The sequence below is a fragment of the Emydura macquarii genome, unplaced genomic scaffold (genome assembly GCF_026122565.2).
Source record: "Emydura macquarii macquarii isolate MOO-44397 ecotype Brisbane River unplaced genomic scaffold, CSIRO-AGI_Emac_v2 contig_3401, whole genome shotgun sequence".
In the NCBI taxonomy this organism is placed as follows: Eukaryota; Metazoa; Chordata; order Testudines; family Chelidae; genus Emydura; species Emydura macquarii.
The window spans coordinates 526,936-543,477 of NW_027133538.1; the positions used below are offsets into that span (position 1 = coordinate 526,936).

Genomic DNA, 16,542 nt, shown 5'->3' on the forward strand with positions numbered 1-16,542 from the left:
GGGGAAGGACCCTGGGGCCTACGCCCAAGAAAGGGCCTGAGCCAGGGAGCGGCCAGGACCGAGAATTGACATGTTGGCAGTGTGGCCGCTCGGGTCACAAGAAACTGGACTGCTCGGATATGGAGTACGGGCTAGCAGACTTTTGTGGATGGGCAAGTGGCCAGGGAAGGCTGAGGTGACGGCCATGGGACACCAACTCTCTCCAGGTGAGGCAGAAACCCCAGTGGGGTTTGGTGGATCCCACCTCCACCCAGTCGCTGATCTGGTGGGGGTTAGTGAAACTGAGATGGGTAGCCCCAGGGGCCAGGGTGGAGGTGCGGTGCATCCATGGGGAGACCCGGCGATACCCGCTGGCTCAGGTGCCCCTGGAAGCTCATGAGCATTTTCAGTGGCAGCAGGTTGGGAGAGGAGGGGGATTATCCTACCAAGTGTTGCTGGGGGCAGATTGGGGACCCCCTCCCAGGGAGCTGGGAGGACAGGGAGGCCTCTGGGAGGACGAAGGGAAGAGCAAGGGGACGATGGACTCAAGAGAAAGGAAAATCCCTAGATGCAAGCAAGGAGAGGAGGAGGCAATGAACCTCCAAGGACCCGAGGGAGAGGGAAGGGGGCAGGAAACCCACAAAAGGGTGAAGACAAGAAGCCCAGAACCCTCACCACCCCGGGCGCGTTGGGGTGCTGGACTTGTGGGGGGGAGGGACACCTATGGAATCAGTGCCTAGACCCGGCAGGGCAGGGGTCTACCAGAGATATGTCCGTAGAGGTGGGACTAATGGCGACCCTAGGGGTACCTCAGGGGCCCGAGGGCCTCATTGGCGAGGATGCCTGGAGGGAAGAAAAGGCCAAGGAGGAGCCCCAGGAGCAGGAAAAAGCCCAGCCCATGCAGGAGTCGGAGTGCTGGCTCTGTGGGCTGAAGGGACACCTTGGAGGAGAGTGTCCGTATGGAGGCTGGGCAGCGCCAGAGAGAGCTGAGCCTCAGGGGAAAGACCCTGGGCGTCCCCCAGTAAAAGGGGATGAGCTGCCTCAGAGCGGACAGTATAGCCACCCAAAAAGAGGTTTGCAGTCACCCCTGCTTCTTTATTTACAGTGCATACAACTCATTCACAGTTCCTGCCCCAGGCACTCTAGGGGCTCGGAGTTTTGCACCTCTCCTGGCCAGCAGGCAGTCTGCCTCACAGTCTTGCCCTGATCTGCTCAGCCACCCAGTGGTTTCCTGCACTTTTTTTCCCAGGACCAGGGCACCAACTTTTCCCCTTTCCCTCCTTAGGCCAGGGCCCTGACTCAGCCTAATCAGAACTGCAGCTGTTACCTCTACTGTCCTAGCTCCCTGGGCCATGGCTGACAGCAGCAGCTGAGGGGGTTTTCACCCTCTGCTCTGTCACACACCTCCCCCATTTAATGAATCACCCAGTTCACTGCCTTCTTAGCACCTCCAGCTCTCTCTGTATAGCTGAACTGTTGATGATAGCAACTGTAATATACTTAATTTAACATCCTTGTGTGTAGGGAAGGGAAATACCAAAGAAGCCCAGCACAAAAGCATTTATCTTCAGAAAGGGGAACTATGCAAAAATGAGGAAACTAGTTAAATGAACATTAAAAAGGTACAGTCATAAAAGTGAAAATCCTGCAAGCTCCATAGAAACTTTTAAAATATACCATAATAGCAGCTCAAAGTAAAAGAAAGTAAGAGGACCAAATATATGCCACCATGGCTATGCAACAAAGTAAAAGCCGATTAGAAGCAAAAAGGCATTCTTTAAAAATTAGAAGTGAAATCCTACTGAGGAAAATAGAAAGGAGCATAAACTCTGGCAAGTGAAGTGTAAAAGTATAATTAGGCAGCCCAAGAAAGAATTTGAAGTGCAACTAACAAAACACTCAAAATGTAGTTCCTTTGGTTTTTGAAGTACAGCAGAAGCAGGAAGCCTGCCAAACAATCAGTGGGGCCAGTGGACGATCAAGGTGCTACAGCAGCACTCGAGGAAGATAAGGCCATTGCGGAGAAGCTAAATGAATTCTTTGCATCTGTTTTCACTGCAGAGAATGTGAGGGAGATTCCCACACATGGACTTATCTTTTTAGGTGACAAATCTGAGGAACTGTCCCAGATTGAGGAGTCAGTATAGGAGGTTTTGGAACAAATTGATAAGTTATACAGTAATAAATCTCCCGGGCCATATGGTATTCACCTAAGAGTTTGAAGGAACTAAAATATGAAATTGCAGAACTACAAACTGTGATATGTAACCTATCATTTAAATCAGCTCTGTAACAGGTGCCTTCCAGAATGGACAGAGGTAAATAGTGGTGTTCCCCAGAGATCCCAGTGCTGTTCAACATATTCATAAATGATCTGGAAAAAGGGGTAAACAGTGAAGTGGCAAAATTTGCAGACGATACCAGATTACTCAATATAGTTAAATACAAAGCAGACTGCAAAAAGTTAAAAAGGGTTCTCACAGAAAGGGAGAACAAAATGGCAGATGAAATTCAGTGTTGATAAATGCAAAGTAATGCACATTGGAACACATAATCCCAATTATACATACAAAATGAGGGAGTCTGAAATAGCTGTTACCACCCAAGAAAGAGATCTTGGAGTACTTGTGTAAGGAACCATTAGAAATTGGCTAGATAATAATAAGAAAATATCATAATGCCACACTGTAAATCCATGCTATGACCACACCGTGAATACTGCATGCAGTTCTTGTCACCCCACTGCAAAAAAAGCTATATTAGAATTGGAAAACGTACAGAGAAGGGCAACAAAAATTGTTAAAGGTGTGGAACAATTTCTGTGTGGAATTTAACCGTGCAGCCCTAACGCTGCAATCCGGGAGGGTGTCAGTGCTGCAGATCCCTGGCTGGAATGATTTCAGTTCCCACAGCCCACAAGCTGCTGAAAACCACCTCTAGGTGTCGCTGGGAGAGAGGAGAATAAGACTGGCCACTTTGAGTGTCAGCCTGCCCAAACTGTGACAGATTAACAGGAGCATGAAACCCTGCCCAGGCTGAAGGTCGCCCCATGACCCTGCCTGAACCCAGCCGACTCCCACAGCTTCCTGGCTCCCTCCTCGTGGCCCCAGTTCACCTCCTTTTCTGTGCATCAGAGCCCGTCCCACTACTCACCCTACTCCTGAGAACGTAACCAGAAATTCACTGACTAACAGCCAAACTGTTCTCCCGCAGATGATGGGGAACAAATACACAGATACGGTCTGGCTCATCCCACCCCCTCCTGTCTCAGCACTGGATGGCAGCAGAGTTCTTTCCCTAGCACACATTCCTTTCTTTCACATAGACCTGCTTGACCAGTCCTGCCTAACTGGAGCTACATGGATTTCAATATGTGCTTCCAACATCACTGAGGGGAAACTAATCACTTTCCACACAATCTTGCTACACACGTTTCACCATGATATTACTGACCAGTGAGTTATAAGTTTTCAAACGATACCTCACTAGGCATATTTTGTACAAAGATCATTCCAATAGTGTGTTGGGTGTGAATACGGGGAGCATTCAGTCACAAGGGAGCTGCACAACCTTTCCCAGTGCTTCCCCAGAGCCTTTGCCAACACATCTGCTAGGTGCTGCAGGGGCCATGAGGAGGCAGCTAGGAAGCTGTGGTAGTCAGCTGGGTTCAGGCAGGGTCACGGGGCGACCTTCAGCCTGGGCAGGGTTTCATGCTCCTGTTAATCTGACACAGTTTGGCAGGCTGACACTCAAAGTGGCCAATCTCATTCTCCTCTCCAAGCGACACGTAGCAACCTGGCAGCTTAGTCCCAGTGGGTGGCCTGCTAAGTGCAGGCCAAACCGGAAGACACTGATTTTTAGCATCCTGCCCCTCCTCAAGCTTGGTGGGTCCTGGCTGCTCCTCCAGAAGGCCCCACTCCCTCCCTTCAGCCCGACAGAAGGAGTTCAGAGAGGAGGCTCCTGATCGCCCATTCCCCTGGCTGCAGCAGGGAAACTGCACATGTTCTCTAGCCTTGTGCGCTCCGCCTGGGTCCTTGCACAGGGGCTCCCTTCTGCAGCCAGGGAGACGGGAGATCAGTGCTCCCCTCCCTCTGGCTCCAACAGGGACCCAGCACCTAGGGGCCTGCACAGAGCACTTTGCTATACCTCCTGCTACAGCCAGAGGGAAGGGAGCGCTGATCTACCATCCCTTTGGGTGCAGCAAAAAGCCTGCACTGGATTTGTAGCCCCATGGCAACATGCTCTGCCTGTGTCCTTAGGCAGTGGGCCACTTTAAAACACCCCGCGGCCACTTTTGGCCCCCGGGCCATGGGTTGGGAACCACTGAAATAGCACATAGGAGACTGGGATCCTGACCAGCTGATATTTGCTCCTCCCTCCCCATGTCAGCCTTTGCTCAGTGCTTTGTTTCTAATTCACTGCCTGGCTGGAGCAGACTGAGGTTCTAGCTGTGGCGATTCCCCATGCAGGGCATGTTACACTTAGAACTTCACTAACTAGTAACCAAACAGCCAAACTGTTCTCCCGGAGACGATGGGGAACAAATACACAGATAGTCTGGCTCATCCCACCCCCTCCTGTCTCAGCACTGGATGGCAGCAGAGAGTTCTTTCCCTAGAGCTACCCTCACGTAACCCCAGGCGGGGCGGGGAGACTGGGGACTATAACTAGCACAGCTCTCACTGAGCGGAAGCTCTGCGAGCTGGGGCATAGGCAAGTGAGGGACCATGGCTGGCTTTAATGTCCGCAGCGTTCTGGTGACTGGGACCAATCGGGGAATCGGCCTCGAGTTCATCAAGCAGTTTCTGGAGAAATCAAACCCACCCAAGTGGGTCTTTGCAACCTGCCGGGACCCGGCGGGAGCACAGGTGAGATTGGGATGAGGGGAGACAGAAGGAGCTGTAGGTGCTGGGGGCATCTGAGCAAGGAGCTGTTGTACTTACAGTCACCCCATGAGCAGCATGGCTGAGCGGGAGAGGATCTCAGACACTGCCCCAGCCTTTGGCTATGTAGCTGTGCCCACGACAACTTTCCTCTAATAACTCAAGTAGCTGAGCTGTGAAGTCGTGGCCGGGTGCGCTTTATTTGCAGAGCTAGCACCTCAAATAGTTACCAAGGGTTCGGGGTGGGTCGGTGCAGCTTATACAGTCCATGATTACAGTCATGGTTGGCATGTGACTCCTCCCTTTGGGGAGCCTGGGCTGGGGGCACCAGCACACGAACCCTGCCCCCTGCTCCGCCTTTCCTCCCAAGGCCCCGCCCATGCTTCCCCCCAGGCCTGACTCCCGTTCTGCTTCTGTTCTTCTTGTTGCTTCGCTTCCTCGGCAATCAGTGACATTTTAGTCTGAAAGCCTTTGTGTTTGGAAACTCAGCTCCTTTGCTCGGTAGTCGCTGTAGGGGCTTCACCTCCTTCACACCCCAGCAAACAATGGCTTAGCTCAGCAGCTCCTTCCCTAGTGCAGTGATTCCAAATAAATGCTGCTGCCTTGTTTGGAAAACTCTGGGAATCTTAGGGCCAATGGAATCTCTGAGAGAAACACTATTCAGGCAGCCAGCACCGTAGAGTGTTCATCTGAGAGCCTGAGTTTCTTTTCTCTATGCTGAAGTGCAGAAACTATAGGCGGGAGAGGGGTTCTTTCCCACCCATACCTCCGAAAAACAGCCCTGCCTGTCTCAACACTGAAGGGAAAAGCACCTGCCAATTATCCTCACTGTTATGTTCATTGCAAACACACCTGGCTCCAGTGTGGACGGTCACGTGTGCTTCATGCCAGACGTAGGAGCGGAGCAGGGCAGGGGCACCAAATCTGCATCTTCAGCCCCTCGCCCTCTCAAGAGAGCTGAGAGCAGCAGTGAACAGTTGGGTTTAGCAGGCAAGGGGCCAGAGAGCTGTCTCTAAGGTTACTCGTTATGTTCAGAGAGAGAAGATGCATTTGGGAAAGAAGGCCAGCTAGGAGAAAGAAAGGCAAATGCTGTGTTGATTTCACTCCCTCCTCTTTTCGAGAAGACAACAGTACAGTGGGCCCCTTCCTGCAAGGTCCCCCCTCACCGCCACCACTCATGCTCCTAAGCAGCGCCCACATCCCCCAGTTGGTGCACAAGAGCTGCTGCTGCTGGCAGTCACACGGCTCCAGACACATGGTGTGATGTTCCCCTCCACAATCTGGACTGGTGTATAGCTGGGTCACCCCTGATCCTCACTCCTGGAACCCGTCTTGCACTTGCGATATTGTGTGAACCCCCACTACTGGGTCAGCCCACGCACAGCCTCCTGCAAGCAGTGAGTGAGTGCTAATGGGGCGTGAATTACCTCTCTGCTTTCAGTGTTTGCCTGCATTTGCTTCAAGCCATGTGAGACACATATCTGGGAACATTCCATAGCAGAGCTTCATAACCATCCATATGACATTGCAACAAACATACTACGTAACAATGATTTTCAGTACGTCCTGAGCATTCCAAAAATGCCTCCCATGACCTACTTTGCATTAAGCAACACACAGTTACACTGGAAGGGTGAACATGAATGATATACAATCAGACCACAAGGATCTACATGGGGTGCAGTGTGTCACACATAGGCTCCACCACGAACAGTAGGAATGGGAGGAGGAGGAAGCCAGAAACCAGCACCAGTGGCTGCTTCTTGCAGTTGTCCATACTCGGGATCCCCTGCAGGAGCTGCCACAGCCCCTCTCCAGCCCGACTCGCTGTCTAGAGGCTCTGTTAAAGCTGCTGCCAGCTTCTATCTCCCCTGCAGTCCCCCAGATCCATGCTGGACACTCTCCCTGCCCAGCAGAGCTCACGAGCGGTGAGTGGCGGAGTCTTGTGGGAGGGGGCCGCCGCTAGTGGGAGTGGGGACTGTAGCGGAGAATGGATGGGGTGGTAGCTTCCAGGCAGCAGTTGTTTGGGGAGGCTTCGCCCGCCCCCCGCCCTCCCCAGCCTATTATAGCCACCATCCAGGAATTCCACATTTTAGAAAGAAACCAAACTAATATAGATTTAATAAGGAAAACTAAAAAAGTCCTGCAAGTCTATGGAGAAAAACAGACACATTTAAAACACATGGGCATATGAAAGAGTGTTGCTTGTCATATCTGCAAGAAACTCATTTCATCAAAGTCTGTAAATAGATGGGAAAAAAACCTCACAAATGTACATTTAGTTCAAAATTCAGAAGCCCCAGAGAAGATACTGAATAAGAAATACAGAGCTAACGTTACAGATGAAGTAAATTTGTCCCTGGGTATTTTACACGGAGTCACTCTGTGAACTACAAGGAGTATTGCACAGTTACACTGTGTACTAATAGGACATCAATTTTGTATGCAATAGATACAGGTACACAAACTAATGTAATTTCAGAAAAACCTATAAAATGGCTAAAAGTAAAATGTGTAGTAGGAGAATTATACATGTTAATTTACAAGCTTATAGCATTGAAAATATTCCTGTTCTGTTTATTTGTGAATTACAGGACATAGTTAATGATGATTTCTACAAACCTTCGTTTTCTAAAAGGGACAAGGAATTTCCGTTTTAGGTTTAGAAACATGTTTAGCACTAAATCCAATTAGAACAATTCAGACCATTCAGGATTTTGAAACGCTGGAAATAGAACATCAATGTACAGAGTTATCCAATGGCATTGGTGAATTGTTTCATTAACTCTGTATTTTACCTTGTACCAAAGAAACCGGATCTATCAGCAGCTAGAAAAATACCTTCAACTTTAAGAAGCAAAATACAAAGGAAATTTGAAAGGTTACTTAATTTACATGTAATAGAAAGAGTGGAAGAGACAACTGAGTGGATGAATTCATTAGTAATGGCATAAGAGAAAGATAAATACTGTTTTTGTTTAAATCCAAAAGACTTAAGTACGTATGTTAAAAGGGAACAATATAAAATATCTGCCGGGAAGAAATATTTGGACAAATGTCAGGAGCAAAACAGCTATCTTCTTTACATGCTGTGAATGGATTTTGGCAAATACCATTGGAGCAAGAAAGTCAATTGCTATGTACATTTTACACAACTTTCAGATGTCACTGTTTAAAAGACTTTCCTTTAGCTTATGTTCAGCTCCAGAGGTATTTCATAGAGCAATACAAAAGATTTTTGAAACGCTAAGTGGCATACTACTGAACACAGATGCTATAATAATATGGGGAAGAACTATAGAGCATGATATAAGATTCACTAAAGTACTACCTAGAGCAAAAGGAGAGGATTGAAATTTAACTTAAACATACATTTAGAATGCAAGAATTCGTGTTTCTAGGAGAAAAACTGACCAGTCACGGATTAAGGTTTGATCCACACTGAATACAAGCCAGTGATGATATTGTTTCCCCAAAAGATAAGGAGTCATTACACAAACATAGGGGTATGGTTAATTTTGTAGGAAAGTACAGACCTAACCCAGCAGAAAAAACAACAAATGTATGGGCTTTATTTTGTAAAACTAAACAGTGGAAACAGGATTGTCATCATCAAGAAGAATTTAAGCAGTTTAAGCAACTAATAAAAACAGATCCAGTATTTAAAACTATTTGATAGTAACAGATTTAGAAAATTGTCTTCAGATGCACCCAAACAAATCCTAGGAGCAGTTCTGTTACAAAAGTATGGAGATTTCTGGAAGCCAGTTGCTTATGCCTCTAGAGCAATGTCAAAAATGGAAAGGCCGTATGCTCAAATAGAAAGAGAGGCTTTAACATTGGTTTTTGCTTGTAAAAATTGTCACGTCTTTCTATATGGTAGATCTGTGCTGGCAGAAACAGATCATAAACCATTATTTAATATTTCAAAATATTTCAAAAAGGAACATGACAGACATACTGCCTCGGTGACAAAGATTATTTTTTCCATTGTATTTCTAGATTTAAGATTAGACTATCAGCCAGGCAAATCGTTGTCAGTTGCTAATACTCTTTCTAGAGCTTATGATGTAACCAACGTAATTGAAGAAGGAGCTGCTGTGGTGCATATAGATGGACTTAAAAATTGTTTCGTATATCAGAAAGAGTATGGGAAGATATCGTACAAGCAACTAGACAGGATGAGAATTTGCAAAGATTTATTACAGCTATTGAACAAAAGATATAATAAAAAATACCTGAGCCATATTACCAATGTATTCAATAGTTATCAATAACTAAAGGAATTCTGTTTAAAGGTAATAGAGTAGTAATTCCTTTCGGGTTAACGGCAGAGATGTTGAAACGCATTCATTCACAAGGGGCATTTGGGCACAGAAATATGTAAACGTAGAGCAAGAGAGGTTCTGCATTGCTCACAGATGAACCAAACATCAAATGATTATATAAAAAAATATGGCAGTCTCATATCGAAATGCTCAATCTAAACAACTTCTGACATTTATTCAAGAAAACATAAGACCTTGGGCTAAAGTAGGCTTAGATCAATTTAAATAGGAAGGACTTGCATATAATATTGCAGTAGGGCTAAAGTAGGCTTAGATCAGGCTTAGTAGGCTTAGATCAGGCTTAGATCAATTTAAATAGGAAGGACTTGCATATAATATTGCATATATTATTGTTCTTGATTATCAGTTATGACTGATAATGGACCTCAGTTTCACAGTCAAGAGTTTATAAATTTTGCCGTAGCATATGAGTTCAAACATATTACATCAAATCCAGGTTACCCGCAATATAATCGGTTAGTTGAAAACCCATTTAAGATACTCAGTAGATTACTAACAAAAGCTGAAAAAACAAATACTGATTTTTATTTGGCATTATTAAATTATAGAACATCGCCGTTACAACCTGATTTATCACCTGGACAGATGTTATTTAACAGAAAACTGAGAAACAAGTTACCGGAATTTTTTCTAGAAGGATAGGAGGAAAGGAATAAGTATAAATATCGGTTGAGTTCGTATCACAGTTATTATGATAGAGGATGTCATAAATGACCTTTTTTGAAACAATATAACAGAGTACATGTTTATAATGGCAGTAACTGGGCTCAGAAGCTCACTGTAATGAAAGAGTTATAAGAGTTATAACCTCAATGTTATGATGTCTTGACTAATAATTGTCAAATGTAGAGATAAAATCTGTTGCAATTCTCACCTGCAAGACTAGACTCATCCAAAAGAAGAAATGATATTGTACAGCCCCAAGAGCAGGAAGAAAATGAAAATGACATCATTCCTCTAATTAATAAAAAAAATGACATCTCATTCCTTCAATAATACAGCAAATATAGACGTTAGAGTCATTGCATCAAAGGTGGCTTGTTACAAGACTTACGGAAAGCTGTTAAGGTACCTCACACACACGCACACATTTTTGCTAATACTAAAAGCAAGGAGATGTGGTGTTACTGTGGCTTTATGAGAATGAATAGAATCTCCAGGGTGTGGGACCTGACAGCCGGAGGAGGCTGGTGGTGTTAGGCCAGACTGATTGATACATCGGAGATAGGATGTTCTGTTAGCTGTGTATCTAATAAAGAGTGCTAAGTTACTAGCGATGAATTATTAATAAAACTGATTACCTGAAAATAAAACAATACCCCCACCAACATCCCCCTGCACTCCTCAGCCTCCCTCCTGGCCCCCTACATGACTCCTGCCCTGCATTTCCCTGCAACTGTGGTGGAATTGTGGCCATCCTTCTGGCTTCAGCCCATGGGCAATAATGGGAGCTGGCGGCCATTTGGAATAAGAGGAAATGCCTGAGTTGGCCGCTTCTATCGTGTTTTCATGAGAAATGAGAACTGGGAGCTGGACTCTACCGGGCCTCACCGTCCCCAGGGCCTGGGGGCTCTGTCACTAGCCATTCACTTTATTCTTTTTCAGGAATTAAAGAACTTGGCATCCAGGCATCCAAACCTGGTGATCGTTGTACTAGGTGAGTCCCCTGCCCTAGCCAGCACTGAGTAGAGCGGTACCATCACTGCCATGACTTGCATGTCATGCCTCTGTTAATGCAACCCAAATTGAATTTGCTTTTTTTGCAACAGCATTTTAATGTTGACTCATGTTGCGGTTGTGAAACACCCCAACTCCCAGATCCTTCTCAGCTGTGCTGCTGCCAAGCCAGTTATCCCCCATTCTGCATTTGGCTTTTCTTCCCCAAGTGTAGCACCTTACATTTGTCTTTGTTGAATTTCATTTTTGGTCTAAAGCCCAGTTCTCCAATTTACCAGGATCCCTCTGAATCTTAGCTCTATCCTCCAAAGTGTTTGTTACCCCCCAGAATGAGTCATCTGCAGATTTGATCAGTATGCTCTCTATTCCTATAGACGGGTCATTCATAACCATGTTAAACAACACCGGACCCAGAACGGATCCCTGTGGACCCCACTTGAGACCTCTCTCCAATCTGATATCATTCCATTCATAGTTACTCTTTGCGGTTGTTTAACCTATTATGTGTCCATTTACCGGTAGTTCTACTCAGCCCCCATTTCTCCAGTTTACTTAACTGTCACATGGGACTGTGTCAAAAGCCTTGCTGAAGTGCAGGTATATGATGTCCATCCCATTTCCACATCCATCAAACCGGTTACCCTGTCAAAGAAGGAAATCCAGCTGGTTTGGCAGGATTTGTTCTTAGTAAATCCAGGCTGGCTGCTAGTGATCACACCTTCGTCATCCAGGTATTCGCAAATTGACTGTTTTATACCTTGCTCTAATAGCTTCCCAGCTACCCAAGTCAGGAACTGCCATCCAGTTCCTATCACTGTCTTCACTCTGCCCGCTCCTAGTTTCCCACCTGACCCCTATAGGCTCTCTCTGTCCACAGGCTATAAAATAGAGCTGGAAAATGAGGATCCAAGAAACACAAAATATCCCCCCTCTGTATCAATTTTCCAGGTAGTTTTCAGTAAAGGTTTCTGTGAGTGCAGTCAGCCCACTCACAGCCAGGGCTGGGCTGTCATCTCTGTACGGCACCTAACCTGGGTCTCCTCCCCAGCCCCCACTCCGGGAAACTCACAGTTCCCTGTAGGAGATGAGCTCACTCCCGGGCTCCTTTGTGAGTCAAATGACCTCCAGTGCCTGGTGCTGCTCCTCAGATCCAGCTACAGGCACTGAGAGAGGGCAGCCTCCAGAGCCCCTCCCAGGGCTGCAATGTCTGCCTGCCCTGAACGAGGGATGGAGGGAAGGTGAGTCACTGCCTCGGGCTGGGCTCCCCTGGCCTCTCTAACAATCTGCAGCATCCTCTCCTCTGAGACAAACTGGCTCAGGGCTCTATGGCCAGCTTCCCTGGCTCAGTTCCACTTCCCCAGGTGCAGCATGCACTGCAGGTGCACCTAATTGGCTCTGCCTGAGGGCAGAGCTGCTCCTTAGGCTGCTGGCAGAGGGATGGGGGCAAGGCCCATCACAGGGAGCTGCAAAGATCTTTGGGTGCAAGAACAGCTGTACAGCATCTGCCACTTTGCTAACTGCTGGCAAAGCCTCGCCCAGCTAGAGCTGTGCAGAACTCAGAGTGGTCCCCAGACTGATAATCCTTCAAGAGTATTTAAAAAACTCAGTGCTCTCACCGCCAAAGCATCGGAAATAATTCTAAATCATTCTAAATAATTCTAAATCATTCCACTTTTGTCATCTGGATCAATTACATAAATGTATGAAAATTATCCACTAATTACTAATCCATTTAGGGGTTTTTAATGATCTCTTACTTAAAATGACCAAATGACTAATAATAAGTAATTTTTATTTCAATAACCTGCTGCTGCCCCTGCACAACTCCACTTCTCAGCCCAGGAACAGCTTTTCCCCTAGCTGCCAGCCCCTCCCCTACCTCTCACTGCTGTGATAAGAAGGCCCTGGACCTCTGGGGCAGTGTTATGTTATGGGGAGACAGGAGGGAGGAGGAATCCTAACACACCTGCTCTGTCTCTGTAGAAGTCACTGACCCAGCCAGCATCAAGGCAGCAGCCGCCATTGTTGAGGAGCATCTGAAAGGCTCGGGGCTAAATCTGTTGATAAACAACGCTGGGATAGGGAGGCTGAGTACACTAGAGTCTGAGACACCGGAGGGCATGTCCCTGGTGTATGCCACAAACGTGACGGGGCCCCTGCTGGTGAGCCAGGTAAGGGCCCCGACAAAGGGCACGTTGCCAGCTGCACTAGGGTTCCAGACACCTTCCCGTCGCTTTGGTTCTGGTTTCTGGATCAATCAGCCAGTCCTGGTTAGGGCCACTGTTTGGGGGCAGGGCCCATCCCACCTGAGAGATGGACCCATGGGTCCAGATCCATAAAGGGACCTAGGCGTTGTGATGCTCGGCGTTACAGCCCCTAACTCCTAGGCACCGAGAGACCCATGGGAAGAATGATGCAAGGCATAAACCCAGGTACATTAACATAAGAACGGCCGTGCTGGGTTCCTCGGAGCCTGTCTCAAGTAGGGGCGTAGGGAACTTTTACAGCAGAAAATAAGGTGCCTACAGGATGAGGTGGCAGCTGAGCGGCAGTTTGATGGGCTGAAGTGCGGCCTAAAACTGGGATTTAGGTACCTGAAGCTGCAGTTTGGATGCCTAAACCCCTTTGTGCATTTGCCCCTAGCCCTGCCCCTGGTGGGGCTCCAAACCAGTAGAATCTAGTTCCCATGATAGATTCCATTCTCATAAAGTGAAGGGTGGTGATAGTTTCCAGTGTAACTGAGCACTTCCTGGCTCCTATGAGGACTAGAGGAAACTCCAAGCAACATGGTTTCTGCCCTACAGCTCCAGCTGATCAATCTGAGATGGAGACAGGCCCAAATCCCCTTAGAAGGCCAGTCACCTTGGGACAGGTTCCATTCTCCACTGCTGACCGCAGAGGTGCTCCTTTCCCCCCTCCCCACAGGCGTTCCTGCCCTTGCTGAAGAAGGCTGCCCAGGAAAGTGCCCAGAAAGGGATGAGCTGCACTAAGGCAGCCATTGTCAACATGTCCAGTGAGGCTGGCTCCATTCAGAATGTCTGCAGCTGGCATGTGGAACAAATTCTCTCCTATCGCTGCAGCAAGGTACAGGGCGCGCCCAGCAGGGCCTGAATTCAGATTGTGTCGTCTATTTGCAGAAATACGTGTAACTCAGGGCTTTCCCCATGCTCCCACCCCACTGCCCAGCCGTTCTAGCTCCCACCAGTGTGTCAGCTGGGGCCGACTGGTCACTTGGGCTCCTGGAATTCAGGAGTTCCCACTTGGTCAGGACCCTTCCATTGTGCATGTGACCCATCAGGGAAAGGGGGCTACCCAGCACTAGAGCAGCCAGTCTCAGCAGACAGGGAAGGCCATGATTGAGCTGTTAATTCCAGTCCTTCCTTTGGCTGAATATAGCCAGTTCTGACACCATCTCTACCTTTCAATCGAGGGGGACAGATCCTCAGCTGAACCTGGTGAAACGCCTGGGGGAGAAATGAAAAATAATCGATGACATGTTGACACTTTCCCTGTTCCTCCCTCTCCCCCCAATTCCTGCATCACTTAGAGCAGCCTCAGCATGGCTCTAATTGTACTCAGCTGTCACAGTCCCCCAGAGGCCGCTCACTAGCTGAGGCTCATTGGAGTGCGGCTTTGCCACCTTCTCTGTGGTTCTGTCTGAGAGCACCTCGCAGTCTCCACTGAGAGCATCAGAGACTGCAGCTCACACCAGGGTCCTCACCCCTTGTCTCTCTCTCCACTTCCATCACCTTGGGACGTGGGGTCTTTTCCCGTAGGGCTCATTCCCCTCCCCCACGCGCTGCTGTCTCTGCTGATGGTGTCTCACCCACAGGCTGCTCTGAACATGCTCACCAAGTGCCAGTCCTTGGGGTACGCAGGCGACGGGATCCTGAGCATCGCTGTCTGTCCTGGCTGGGTGCAGACTGACCTGGGGAATACATCCTCCCACAAGGCAGGTGCCTCGCTGGGAGAGGGCAGTCGTAGCCCCATGTCATGGGCAGATGTCCATTGCTGGGGTAATGGTTATGCTGTAGCCTGTCGCCCTCTCCACCTTCACCCTGTACGGAGGAAAACTGTCCCAATGTGTCGTCACCGGATCCCACCTCCCCACTGACCCCTGCTGCCACTTCCTTGGTTCCCCCAGCTCCTGGCATCGCAAAGCTCACATCAGCAAACTGCTACCTTGGGGAGCCGGAGGAGGTGGGAGCTGGTCATCCTGGGCACCTGTTTGCAGGTATCTGTCTGGGAATCCTGCCCTGCTCCCCACCCAGCATCAGGGGACACAGCAACCTGGGATGGCCCTATGGCAGATACTGGCCTTGCCCCTGGGCACCTCATGGCCTGGGCCACCCTCAGGTCAGGTCCTCCCCCCTCATTCTTCTTTGCCCCATGCAGGCCCCACTGACGGTGGATGTGAGTGTCCGAGGGATCCTGAACGTGCTCCCCCCTCTCTCCAAGAAGGACAACGGGACCTTTGTGAGCTGGGAAGGGAAAGTTCTTCCCTGGTGAGAAGCTCGCCCGGCCATGCAACAGGAGCCCTGGCCAGGCCATTCCAGTGACCGCGCCGTTAGCCGTGCCCGTGTCCTCAATAAACCTACTGTTCTAATGCAGCAGCCCTGCCTGAGCCCTCCCTGGCCTGGCCTGGCTGCCACAGGGTGGGCCGCATGTGGAGCTGCCGTGTCTGGGGCAGCTCCGTGTGTGACGGTTCTCACTGGGGAGAGCATCACTGAATCCTCCCCCCACAGCCAGAGCCCAGAGCTGGCCTGCGAGAGAGGAGCTGGGGTGGGCTGAGCTGGATGGAGAAGGGTGAGTAGGTGACTGGCTGGGAGGGCAATTTGAAGTTGTCCTGAGTGGCTGCTAGGGGTGAGAAGAACCCCAGGTTGCTCAGGTCCCCATGGCACATCATGGGGGAGGGTTTCTCTCAGGCCAACTGCATTTGGGTTTTAAGAGTGGCTAGAGGGGGGCCAGAAGTTGTTAAGGGGGTTCCTAGTCCAAATTCATGAACCTCTGACTAAGGGCATTCACCCTTGATTCACCTCAGGAATAGACACCACCACACAGTCACTGCGGTGAAGTGATCCCACTTCTGCTGCATTCCACTCACATGGGCCTGGCTGGCATACACGGAGGCAGCAGTCTGTCTTAGCCGACTGCCTCTCTGCTGAAGTGGGCGGGTGGAAGCTGAGGTGCAGGCGGCCGACAATTTGGCAGTGGGGACGGGCAAGCCTGGTGAGCTGGGGCAAGGTGTTGCGCCACTGAGGCCAACCAGGGCATCGGTGCTGTGGGGCCCAGGGCTGGGTGGGCCAAGTCGTCGCTGCCAGGGCCAAGGCTGGGCAGGCTGTGGGGGCTAGGGCTTGGGCATGTGTTAGGGGGCACTCCAGAGACTGGAGCAGACTGGGAAGACCTGGGTCGGGTTGTGGCTGGTACTGGCTGAGACAGTGGCATTCTGCTAGTGGGGGGAGGATGGGCTGGTGCCTGGGCAGGATGGCAGTAGGGCATGGGCTGACCAGACTAGGGCCAAAGTGGGTTGGGGCAGTGCTGGGGCAGTGGCTCTGGGTGTGCTCAGACTGCTTGGTACTGGTGGGAAGACAGGCTTGATATTTCTCCTCTCATCCTTGTGATAGGTGTTTAATTGGTTGTGGAGGGATGCCACC

General features: G+C 49.1%; 1 protein-coding gene across 2 annotated transcripts; it reads left to right on the top strand.

The window, feature by feature from the left end:
* The first annotated feature begins 4,706 nt into the window (after positions 1-4,706).
* Positions 4,707-15,438, top strand: LOC137144200 (C-signal-like). 2 transcript variants are annotated; one of them, XM_067534395.1, is made up of 7 exons: positions 4,707-4,847; positions 7,315-7,320; positions 10,817-10,868; positions 12,872-13,059; positions 13,814-13,972; positions 14,721-14,840; positions 15,284-15,438. In XM_067534395.1, exons 1-7 carry the CDS (start codon positions 4,707-4,709, stop codon positions 15,395-15,397), a joined length of 780 nt encoding a protein of 259 aa, XP_067390496.1. In that variant the 3' UTR covers positions 15,398-15,438. The 2 variants fall into 2 exon arrangements, 1 of the variants encoding a protein (XP_067390496.1); XR_010917350.1 differs by lacking the exons at positions 4,707-4,847; positions 7,315-7,320; positions 10,817-10,868; ... (1 more) ...; positions 13,814-13,972; positions 14,721-14,840 and adding an exon at positions 12,110-12,126 and having other exon boundaries at positions 15,284-15,416.
* Positions 15,439-16,542: the final 1,104 nt, after the last annotated feature.